General features: G+C 44.4%; 1 protein-coding gene across 1 annotated transcript in view; it reads right to left on the minus strand.

Annotated features, from left to right (window-relative positions):
• The window catches only part of MTMR12 (myotubularin related protein 12), an 87346-nt gene that overhangs the window by 28837 nt on the left and 45489 nt on the right, over window positions 1-13020 (minus strand). Inside the window, exons 6-7 of the mRNA XM_025389388.1 lie at window positions 12617-12710; window positions 6688-6817 (exon numbers count right to left, since the gene is read on the minus strand). Coding sequence (XP_025245173.1) covers window positions 6688-6817; window positions 12617-12710 — 224 coding nt within the window. The remainder of the gene's footprint in view (window positions 1-6687; window positions 6818-12616; window positions 12711-13020) is intronic.

Consider the following 13020-nt stretch of genomic DNA (forward strand, 5'->3'; position numbering starts at 1 on the left):
CTTTAAAAATGTAGGTCAGCCAGGCGCAGTGGCTCACACGTGTAATCCCAGCACTTTGGGAGGCCGAGGCAGGCAGATCAGTTGAGGTCAGGAGTTCAAGATCAGCCTGGCCAACATGGTGAAACCCTGTCTCTACTAAAAATACAAAAATTAACGGGGCATGGTGGCAGGTGCCTGTAATCTCAGCTACTCAAGAGGCTGAGGCAGGAGAATCACTTGAACCCAGGAGGCAGAGGTCGTAGTGAGACGAGATCGCGCCACTGCACTTCAGCCTCGGTGACAGAGCGAGACTCTAGTCTTAAAAACAAACAAACAAACAAACAAAAAATGTAGGTCAGATCATATCTGCCTCTGCTCAGCCTCCCTCTCACTGTCCTCCCAACAAAGTCTCTGGACCCATTATCTCCCACTCCTCTCCTTTGCTTGCTCCTCTTCCACCCCTGGGCTACTTGCTGTTCCTCACACAGGCCTTTGCCCTTATTCCTCCCTTCACTTGGAATGCTCCTCCCTCGGGTGTCCTCTGACTCAGCCTTTCACTTCCTTCACTTTCCTATGCTCACGAGCTACCACGCAAAACCTTACTCCCACCATGCAAAACCTTCCCGACTGACCCTCCCATCATCACCTCCAGCACTCCCTAACCAAGTGCTGGATCTGTTTTTCTCCACAGCACTTATCTTTTAACATGTTATAATTTACTTCTTTATTCTACCATCATCTTCCTCCCTCCAGAATGATAGCTCTAGGAGGGCAGAGGTAACATGGCAAAACCCCCCTCACTACTAAAAATATAAAAATACAAATATAAATAAAATATAGATATAAATTTTTTATAGTCATATAAAATATAAAAAATTGAGCCGGGCATAGTGGCGGGCACCTATGGTCCCAGCTACTAAGGAGACTGAGGCGGGAGAATCACTTGAGCCCAGGGGGCAGAGGTTACAGTGAGCAGAGATTGTGCTACTACACTCCAGCCTGGGTGACACAGCGAGACCTTGTCTCAAAAAAAAAATCCAAAACCAAGAAATCTTAAAAGTAATTAATGAAGAAAAAAGTTCCAATAAGATTGTGATGGAAAACCAGGTTTGGGAACTAATGGTCACTAAGACACTTCAAACCATCAAAACTGTGAAGAATGTTTGCCTTCTGAAGTTCTGAACCTGAATGGGTGACTGGTAAGGCATCCCTTTTTCAGGTGTAGTCACTGAAGTAAAAACCTCTCCACAGATCAACTGCTCTTAAAACTCAGGCTGCTCATTCAAATCAAGTGGGAAGATTAAAAGATTACCAATGTCCAGGCTCCATCCAAGAACTATTAAATCAGAAGCTTAAAAGCTCTCCAGGTAAGCAGTTGGGATGAACACTGTTGTTCCAGAAGATCCTGCTACTCATAGTTTCAGCAGCATGACCTGGAAGCTGATGAGGACTGCAGACGCTCCAGCCTCCCTCAACCTACTGAGTCAGATTCTGAATATTAGACAGGAGCCTCCAGTGATTAGATACACATTAAACGGAGACACACTGCTCTAGATGGTAACTTACAAACAGGCCACTGTTTCTCAACCTTTTCAGGACAGTCAACTGTGCAGTTGTTCAAACCAGATCCTGAGCTCCTTCCTCAGTGGCTCATGCTACAAAGCTGGACTGGGGCCCCACGGTTTTAAAAAAATTTCCATATCTTCCCCAACTAGTGAGGTTGAATATTTTAAACTATTAGTTCAGTGGTTGGTTTTCTTACAGATAGTCTTTCACCAAAAAAAAAAAAAAGAACCAAATGTATTGGCAAATATCCCATTCATCACCCAGCAGAGAAGGCTGTACAGAAACGAAGAATCCAGCAGTCAGCGAGGGGTGTGGAAGGTGTCCTCTCCTGACTACTTAATTCCAGGTGGATTCCATGGAGTCCCCACTGTGAGATTCCCATTGGATAAAGCAATTAATCCTCCCTCCTTGGAAAGCAGTCATTTCAGTCATTAAGATGAGTTTAGAACACAAAGTAAACAGTCCCTGCAAATACAAGTTGACTTTATTCATGGAAAGTTGTGTATCTACTCAGGCACAACCTCCCAGAACAGCAATGTCTTCCTGTGCCTGCAAACACTTCCTAGGTCCCTCTGTGTGGTACACACTCCACAAGGCCACATACCATCCTATGCGTTTACAGGGAAGTGGGATGAGAGAACGGTTAGGAGAAGAATGAGAAAGAGAAGACACCTGTGGCACCGAAATAGCCAGCTCTGACCTTGTGGGAAAGTGAAGTAGATAGTTCCTTGTTCTTACCCAGACTGACTGCAGGTCCCCCTCTAAACACAAAGAGGGCTTTTCCTTCTTTCTCCTATTTATTGAGCTCCTCTTAGAAGCCAGCCACCGGGCTGGGTACTGAGGATATAACAATGTGCAAAAACAGCATCCTTTAACTTCACAGAGCTGTAGGCTGCAGAAACTCACATTAACCAAATGATACAAAATAACAACAAACTTGCCATTGCAGGGAGTGCTGTGAAGAGGGGCAGACAGAGCAATGAAAACTCAGAAGGACATCTGACTTAGTCTTGGGAAAGCTCGCAAAGAAAGTGGTACCTGGGGCTGGGCACAGTGGCTCAAGCCTGTAATCCCAGCACTTTGGGAGGCTGAGGCGGGCAGATCACTTGAGGTCAGGAGTTCAAAACCAGCCTGGCCAACATGGTGAAACCCCATCTCTACTAAAAATACAAAAATTAGCTGGGCATGGTGGCACACGCCTATAATCCCAGATACTCAGGAGGCTGAGGCAGGAGAATCGCTTGAACCTGGGAAGCGGAGGTTGCAGTGAGCCGAGATCATACCACTGTACTCCAGCCTGGGTGACAGAGTGAGACTCAGTCTCCAAAAAAAAAAAAAAAAAAAAAGCGGTAGCTGGGGTAAGATCCAACTGATGAAGTGGAGTTAATTATACTTGTGCAGCTAGAAGCAAAAAGGACTTCCAGACAGGAGCCTGCGGGCAAGACTTGTGGCAGGGAGGTCAGTATGGCCAGAGGGGTGGGACACAAAGCTGCAGTCAAACCATGAGGGGCCTTGAGAGTGCTTGTTGAGGGCTCTGTTCTATACCAAGAACAGCAGGAAGCCACTGAAGCTGGGGACAAGTGCCATGAGAGGTGTGTGGAGTAGCCTGCTTGGCATGCGACATGGAGAATGGATGCTGGGGCACCAGTGGATGGGGGACACCATGGAGCAGAGACTACAGTGGTCCAGGGGGAAACAAATCACAGAGCTTTTCCTGTATATTTCTAACATGCTAACACCTATGCAAACGCCAACTAATTAGTATGTGCCAGGATGTTTTTTAAAAACAATTCTGGGAACTTATGTTAGTATCAACATCTTATTACAAACTATTATCTCCTAGGAGCAGGGGTTTCTAACTTCTTTCTGAGCAAGGGCTAGCTTTATCCTTTCAAGCTTTAAAACCGGCAAAGAGAAAAGAACAGGGTGTGGCTGATAATGAGGTCCTTGGTGGGGGTCAGGACCCTGGCAGGCCCTTCCCCACCATCACCACAGCTCACATTGTGAAGGGACTGCAGGGCAGCGGCGAGGGGGGCCAGTGAAAGCAAACTTGTAAATGTTGAGAATGATCAAAATCAAAACTGATTACTGAAGAGGCCTATCAGAACCATAATACAAAGAGCTCCACAAAAATATAAAGTTGTATGAATCTGTTAATAGGGTGTTAGGGAGTATGTTCCAAAATGATAATATTCAAGCTTCTGAAAACAGATTATACAGTCATGCTTTAAAAATGTAGGTCAGCCAGGCGCAGTGGCTCACACGTGTAATCCCAGCACTTTGGGAGGCCGAGGCAGGCAGATCAGTTGAGGTCAGGAGTTCAAGATCAGCCTGGCCAACATGGTGAAACCCCGTCTCTACTAAAAATACAAAAATTAACGGGGCATGGTGGCAGGTGCCTGTAATCTCAGCTACTCAAGAGGCTGAGGCAGGAGAATCACTTGAACCCAGGAGGCAGAGGTCGTAGTGAGACGAGATCGCGCCACTGCACTTCAGCCTCGGTGACAGAGCGAGACTCTAGTCTTAAAAACAAACAAACAAACAAAAAATGTAGGTCAGATCATATCTGCCTCTGCTCAGCCTCCCTCTCACTGTCCTCCCAACAAAGTCTCTGGACCCATTATCTCCCACTCCTCTCCTTTGCTTGCTCCTCTTCCACCCCTGGGCTACTTGCTGTTCCTCACACAGGCCTTTGCCCTTATTCCTCCCTTCACTTGGAATGCTCCTCCCTCGGGTGTCCTCTGACTCAGCCTTTCACTTCCTTCACTTTCCTATGCTCACGAGCTACCACGCAAAACCTTATTCCCACCATGCAAAACCTTCCCGACTGACCCTCCCATCATCACCTCCAGCACTCCCTAACCAAGTGCTGGATCTGTTTTTCTCCACAGCACTTATCTTTTAACATGTTATAATTTACTTCTTTATTCTACCATCATCTTCCTCCCTCCAGAATGATAGCTCTAGGAGGGCAGAGGTTTTCAGGTGCCCTGTTGATTGCTGCCATCTCTAATAGCTAGGACACTGCCAAGTACATGGTAGGCACTCAAAAATTTTTGTTGAATGAATAAAAGAAGTGCTCAATAAAAGGGAAGAAAAAGGCCGGGTGCAATGGCTCACGTCTGTAATCCTGGCACTTTGGGAGGCCGAGGAGGGCGGATCACGAGGTCAGGAGATCGAGACCATCCTGGCTAATAGGGTGAAAACCTGTCTCTACCAAAAATACAAAAAATTAGCCAGGTGTGGTGGCAGGCGCCTGTAGTCCCAGCTACTCAGAAAGCAGAGGCAGGAGAATGGCGTGAACCCGGGAGACAGAGCTTGCAGTGGGCTGAGATTGCGCCACTGCACCCCAGCCTGGGCGACAGAGCAAGACTCCATCTCCGGAAAAAAAAAAAAAAAAGGTAGGGCACGGTGGCTCACGCCTGCAATCTCAACACTTTGGGAGGCCAAGGTGGGTGGATCACAAGATCAGGAGATCGACACCACGGTGAAACCCCGTCTCTACTAAAAATACAAAAAATTAGCCGGGCGTGGTGGCGGGCGCCTGTAGTCTCAGCTACTCGGGAGGCTGAGGCAGGAGAATGGCGTGAACCCAGGTGGCGGAGCTTGCAGGGAGCTGAGATCGCACCACTGCATTCCAACCTGGGTGACAGAACAAGACTCCGTCTCAAAAAAAAAAAACAGGGAAGAAAATATACAATATAAATTCAGACATGCTTTTTTTAAGTTTTACACTTAGAGATACAATAATGGCAACAACAATAAAAAGATACAAATATACAAATTCATTTTTGAGTATTTAAGAGACACTTTAAGATTTTCTTTAAAAACCTAGAATGGCTGGGCACAGTAGCTCATGCCTGTAATCCCAGCACTTTGGGAGCCTGAGGTGGGAGGATGGTTTGAGTCCAGGAGTTTGAGACCAGCCTGGACAACATATCGAGATCCCAGTCTTTGCAAAAAATACAAAAATTAGCCCGGGTTTGGTAGTGCACACCTGTAGTCCCAGATACTCAGGGGGCCGAAGTGCAAGGATCATTTGATACCAGGAGGTAGAGGCTGCAGTGAGCTGTGATCACGCCACTGCACTCCAGCCTGGGGGACAGAGAGAGACCCTGTCTTAAAATGAATAAATAAATAAGTACGTAATAAAAAGCTAGTATTGATGTGGAGAAATAAACTCTCATACACTGTTGGTAGGAATGTAAAATGGCACCGTCTCTGTGAAAAAGTCTGTAAGTTCCTCAAAAGGGTAAACACAAATTTCCACAGGATCTGGCAGTCCACTTCTAGGTAGTATACCCAAGAAAAATAAAAACATACATCTACACAAAAATCTGTAATTGAATGTTCATATTAATATCATTCATGGCCCGGCACGATCGCTCGTGCCTGTAAGTCTAGAAGTTTGGGAGGCCGAGGTAAGAGGATCGCTTGAGCCCAGGAGTTCAAAACCAGCCTGGGGAACACAGTGAAACCCCATCTCTACAATAAACAGAAAAATTAGACAGGCATGGTGGTGCACGCCTATGGTCCCAGCTACTCAGGAGGCTGAGGTAGGAGAATCACTTGAGCCGAGGCAGAGGTTCCAGTGAGCTGAGATGGCACCACTGCACTCCAGCATGATGCAGCATGGGTGTCAGAGCGAGACCCTGTCTTAAACAAAAACAAAAAACCAAAACACGTTATTCAAAGAGGCAAAAAGTGAAAATAACCCAATTGTCCATCAACTAATATATGGATAAATTAAATATATCCACAGTATGGAATATTAGGAATAAAAAAGAATGAAATTCTGATACAAGCTGCAAAATAAACAAACTTGGAAAACATCATGTTAAGTGAAAGAAGCAAGTCACAAAAGATCACATATGATATGATTCCATTTATATGAAATGTTCACAATAGGCAAGTTTATAGTGACAGAAAGTAGATTAGTGGTTGTCTAGGGCTGGGGAGGAACAGAAAGGCATTCAGGGAAAATGGGGAGTGACAGACAATGGGTATGGAGTTCCTTTTTGGGATGATGAAAATGTTCTAAACTGACTGTGGTAATGACTGCACAACTCTGAATATACTAAAAAACAATGAACACTTTCAATGGGTGAATTGTACAGCATGTGCCCAGCATGGAAAGCTTACCTCTCACAGACTTTATAGCCTTCGTTGACACTCACTGCTTTGTATTTCATGTTGCCTTTGGTCCGTTCCAGTTCCCAACACCAGTCCTTAAGTGTGTCAAACATTATGGTATGGTTCTTGGGATCAGTGACTAAAAGAACACAATGTAAAAGACAATAAAATCCTTCCATGAAGCACTGGTATTTTCATTATGTGACAGTCCCTCCTTAGGTTTTGGTTTCCTCCACTAAGCCCATTTTTATCCAAGCAGAAAAAATTGATTGCTTAATCCTAACCTTGTTCCATTTTTTGTCATGACTCCAAAATTATGACTGAGTCTCTGTCTTTTTTTTTTTTTTTTTGAGATGGAGTCTTACTCTATTGCCCCTGCCAGAGTGCAGTGGCCGGTGGCGCCATCTTGGCTCACTGCAACCTCCTCCTCCTGGGTTAAAGTGATTCTCCTGCCTCAGCCTCCTGAGCAGCTGGGACTACAGGCACGCACCACCACATATGGCTAATTTTTGTATTTTTAGTAGAGATGCGGTTTCACCATGTTGGCCAGGTTGGTCTCAAACTCCTGACCTCAAGTGATCCACCTGCCTCAGCCTCCCCAAGTGCTGGGATTACAGGAGTGAGCCATCACACCCGGCCAGCTCAGTCTTTTTACATTGTAGGAACTGAGTTCCACTCCTTGGAAAAGTAATTTATAGCTCCATTTCTAGTCATCTGATCATGAGTTAATTTATATAACACAAGAAGATTATGTGAAGCACTAAAATATAGGCTTGGCACAAATGCTAAAGTGACAAAATATTTTTAGCCCTGCCAATGTGTGCATAAGACGGCCAACTAATTTGAATAGTATCTCAGGCTCTTCAATGTAAATCCTCCTTCAGTTTGAAGATGCACTGCTTGTAAGAGGATTTGTCTAGTGTGACAACTGGTCACTGAAGGTCATAAACAGATGATAGCCATGGTGAGGATCAGGGCCTGCTAGCCAAGGGCTGAATCATGGTTATGGGCACATACTTCTATCCCCAACCCAGCCCTGCCACTACCTACTAGGATAAAATGCCCTGGAGCACTGCTCTTGCAGACTAGCAGACTGTCCTTGGTCTTCTCCCAAGCCGCAGCACTGCTTGCCGGGTATTTACACATGTACCACAATAGTCTTGAGTATATACACAACTTCTATCACAAATAGTTCAAGTCTTTGCAAATTTAAAAAACCAAGCCTTCTGGGAAAAACAAAGTGTTTACAAAAATTACCCCAGCTCCTTTTAATAAAACCAGATCGGCCGGGCGCGGTGGCTCAAGCCTGTAATCCCAGCACTTTGGGAGGCCGAGACGGGCGGATCACGAGGTCAGGAGATCAAGACCATCCTGGCTAACAGGGTGAAACCCCGTCTCTACTAAAAATACAAAAAAAAAAACTAGCCGGGCGAGGTGGCGGGCGCCTGTAGTCCCAGCTACTCGGGAGGCTGAGGCAGGAGAATGGCGTAAACCCAGGAGGCGGAGCTTGCAGTGAGCTGAGATCCGGCCACTGCACTCCAGCCTGGGTGACAGAGTGAGACTCCGCCTCAAAAAAAAAATAAATAAAAAAATAAAAAAAATAAAAAAATAAAACCAGATCATAGCAAAAATAAGAATAATGATGATGATGATAATAGTTAGTGCTTATATAGCACTTACTAGGTACTGTTCTGAACATAACACCTTTTTTTTTTTCCCGCGACGGAGTCTCGTTCTTTCGCCCAGGCTGGAGTGCAGTGGTGCGATCTCGGCTCACTGCAACCTCTGCCTCCCAGGTTCAAGCGATTCTCCTGCCTCAGCCTCCTGAGTAGCTGGGATTACAGGCACCCACCAACACGCCTGGCTAATTTTTGTATTTTTAGTAGAGGCGGGGGTGTCCCCATTTTGGTAGGGCTGGTCTTGAACTCCTGACCTCATGATCCACCCACCTCGCCCTCCCAAAGTGCTGGGATTACAGGCATGCGCCACTGTGCCCAGCCTATATTACATTTCATTAACTCAATCCTCACAACCCTATAGAATAGATAATACGACAGGTATGATCATTTCCTCCATTTTACAGATATGGTGCAGAAAGGTCAAGTAACTTGCCTATGTCACAAAGCTAGGCAGTAATGGAACTGGGATTCAAACCCAGGAAACTATAGAAGAAATTTCTGTAAAGTTCTAATCCTGCCCCTCCAAATCCCACCAAAAAAAAAAAAATTCCCCATGGATATAAAGTAGTAATCACATTCCCATTTACCACAGTAGGCCATCTTCTAGGCAATACAAGCAAGTCCTTCCCTAAAATGCCATGTCATAAGCATTTAGGACCTTCCAACCTAAACACATTTGTGAATTATGAAGCCAGGGAATAATTAAAGACATCAAATTGCAAAGCACCCACCTCTACAAACCCCTATTCAATGAAAAAGCTATTTGGTCAATTAGCATCTATGAGTTATAACCTTTACTTCTCAAAAAAAATGAGGACTGGAAGGAAGTAGAAGAGTGGAACTAAATCAGAAAGAAAGATGCTATTAATACATGTCCTGGGCCTCTGGCGCAAAAAGCCACCAGAAGGTAATGAAACTGCCAAGGTCGATCGAGGTAAGGGTTTTGGCATGCTGATCCACATACGTTGGCAGGCTGAGAAAAGTGTCCTATGCTGGGTACAGAACAAAAATCAGGATACAAGGAAAATCAGAATTCCTGAAAGGAGAACATGATTTTGCAAATTTGCACTCAATAAATGTTTATACAAATTATAGTAATCAACAAGTCATCTTTGTATATGTCTTACTGCCACAAACTCTAAGTCAGCACCCACTTAATCAGCACTTGTTTACATAACTACAGTAAAAATCTGTCATTCACAAAGATAAACTTAATGAATTAAGGGACAAATTTTATGTTCAACCTAAAATTACTGGGAAGTGTATTTTATGTCAGTGTTAATTCTCTGAGCATAATCCATCCTCAGTAATATGCAGTTTTACTCTCAATTAACTCCCAATTAATGACTGCACCTTATGTGCCATCCATTAACAATTTATAGTTCTCACAAGACTTAATGCTGCTATTTTTAAAATAAAGCAGAGGTTTTCTTATCTTAACAGAGTTAAGTGTCATCCCCAGGATCACACAGCTAGAAAGCAGCAAGGCCAGGATTTGAACACAGGTCAAATGGACACCAAAACCTATCTATACCTTTTCTATGAAATCAGCATAGCTCCCAAAATGCAGCATGCTCTATGAGATAGCTACATCTCTGTACACGCCAATCCTTCTGCCCAAAATACTCCTTTAAGCCTACCAGATGCTCCACTATCTACTAAGGCCCAGGCTTCTCCCCCAATAGTCCACCCACCCCCAGAGGGTGGGTGCCTCCACAGAGGACACATCACTCAGCTTCCTCTCCTATATGACTTTACGCTTTTTTTTTTTTTTTTTTTGACTTTACACTTCTTGAGGGCAGGGATTTAGTCCTGTTTATCTCCATATACCCACAGAGCTTGGCTCACAGCAAGCAGTCAATACATATTTACTAAAAGAACGGATAGTGACAAAGCAACTCTACCTTACCCAGAAAGCCTTATGACAAAGCCTTGTGTGCTTTTAAAAGAAACTGCTAGGCTGGGCATGGTGGCTCATGCCTGTAATCCCAGCACTTTGGGAGGCCAAGGCAGGCAGATCACTTGAGGTCAGGAGTTCGAAACCAGCCTGGCCCACATAGTGAAACCCTGTCTCTACCAAAAATACAAAAATTTGCCAGGCGTAGTGGCATGTGCCTATAATCCTAGCTACTCAGGAGGCTGAGGCAGGAGAATCACTTGAACCTGCGAGGTGGAGGTTGCAGTGACCTGAGATCCCGTCACTGCACTCCAGCCTGGGTGACAGTGTGAGACTTGTCTCAAAAAAAAAAAAAAAAAACCAACAACAAAAAAAACCGCTGCCACTTCCCTGACAAAAACTACATAGGACTCAGGATCATTCAACATCAACTTCATGTTAACAGTAATGGAAGGAGCCGGGCGAGGTGGCTCACACCTGTAATCCCAGCACTTTGGAGGGCCAAGGCAGGAGGATTACAAAGTCAGGAGTTCGAGACCAGCCTGGCCAACATGGTGAAACGCCATCTCTACTAAAAATACAAAAAAATTAGCTGGGTGTGGTGGCACACACCTGTAATCCCAGCTACTCAGGAGGCTGAGGCAGGAGAATTGCTTGAACCTGGGAGGCAGAGGTTGTAGTGAGCCAAGATCATGCCAGCACACTCCAGCCTGGGCGACAGAGGAAGACCCTGTCTTGAAGAAAAAAAAAAAAAAGGAATAACGAACAGGTCCTTGAACCTGTAATCCCATCACTTTGGGAGGCTGAGGCGGGTGGATCATCTGAGGTGAGGAGTTCAAGACCATCCTGGCCAACAAGGTGAAACCCTGTCTCTACTAAAAATACAAAAATTAGCCGGCCGTGGTGGTGTGTGCTTGTAATCCCAGCTCCTTGGGAGGCTGTTGTGGGAGAATTGCTTGAATCCATAAGGCGGAGGTTGCAGTGAGCCAAGATCACGCCACTGTACTCCAGCCTGGGCGACAGTGGGAGACTCCATCTCAAAAAAAAAAAAAAAAAGAATAATGGACAGAACAAGTGAACAGACTGAGGCGAAAGAACAAGAAGAAAACAGACATCTGTGAAAACACATCCAATGCTAGGCATTGTTAATGGCTAATTCAGATGACCCAGAGTTTTGTTCTTAAAAGATTGCTCTCTTTTTCACCAAACTGAATGAAAAACACTGGGAACTTTAAAAGTTTTGTCTTACTAAATTAGTTGCTGGATGTGCTTTTCTTATGTATAACTGTCCCATTCCCCCTAAAATATTTGCTACAAAGTATGCTCTGGTTGTTTAAAAACTTCCTAGAATGCAAGAAATTCTCTATAGTCTTATGAAATAAAATCAAGTATATTTAAATAGAAAAAAGAAACCAGGGACAAACATGGTTATTTTAAACGTTTCTCAATTTTGTTTCCCTATAGTCTCATATTCCTAGTTATAATATATTGATCTTATTTTTCTTTTTTTTTTTTTGAGACGGAGTCTTGTTCTATTGCCAGGCTGGAGTGCAGTGGTACAATCTTGGCACACTGCAACCTCCATCTCCCAGGTTCAAGCGAGTCTCCTGCCTCAGTCTCTCAAGTAGCTGGGATTACAAGCCCACGCCACCATGCCCAGTTGATTTTTGTATTTTTAGTAGAGACAGGGTTTCACCATGTTGGCCAGGATGGTCTTCATCTCCTGACCTCATGATCCACCCACCTCAGCTTCCCAAAGGGCTGGGATTATAGGCGTGAGCCACTGTACCCAGACCTTGATCTAATCTTTCTTAAGATGTAACCAATCAAACAATCCCTTGCAAAAAGCAAGCAAACAAACCTAAAAGAAGTAAACAAAGATCACAGGAGGCCTGGCCCAGTGGTTCACACCTGTAATCTCAGTACTTTGGGAGGCCAAGGTGGATGGATCACTTGAGGTCAGGAGTTTGGAACCAGCCCGGCCAACATGGAAAAACCCCATCTCTACTAAAAATATAAAAATTAGTCAGTCATGGTGGTGGGCATCTGTAATCCCAGTTATTCAGGAGGCTGAGGCATGAGAACTGCTTGAACCTGGGAGGTAGAGATTGCAGTGGGCGGAAATCATGCCATTGCACTCCAGCCTGGGCTACAAAGCAAGACTCCATCTTTAAAAAAAAAAAGAAAATCACAGGAAAGAAAATGTAGATATCTGAATGAATCACTCAAGCAAGGGGTGACCAACTGGTAGAGGAGACACGAAAAAACAAAACAACCCATAGATCGGTTTTCCCCCACTGGCTTCAGGTGGGAATTGGAAGGCTTCTGCTTACCCTCAAATTAGAACCCAGAAGATATTTACCTGTATTGTTTTGTGCAGCAGTCGCATAGGAAAACAGAAACAATCGTTTAAGCAGTTTAGGAGCCTGGGTATGATGAATTATGCCACTGACAATCTAAAAAAAATTGAACAATGGATATAGTTATGCTTTTGACAGATAAACACTAAGAGACAAGAGTCAAGGTGTCTAGGTTCTCAGTCATGCCAAAGGGGTTCCAATGGATCACACATTAATTCTCATTTGAGATCTGTATCTATGACATTAGTTTTTGGAATAATGCCAAATCAACAGGACGCTACCATTTTGTCAGGTTTTCTTTCTTTCTTTTTTAAAAATTTTTATTATTTATTTTTTTCTTTTTTCTGAGACAGAGTCTCACTCTGCTCCAGGCTGGAGTGCAGTGGCACGATCTTGGCTCATTGCA

Source organism: Theropithecus gelada, chromosome 6, assembly GCF_003255815.1.
Source record: "Theropithecus gelada isolate Dixy chromosome 6, Tgel_1.0, whole genome shotgun sequence".
Classification (NCBI taxonomy): Eukaryota; Metazoa; Chordata; class Mammalia; order Primates; family Cercopithecidae; genus Theropithecus; species Theropithecus gelada.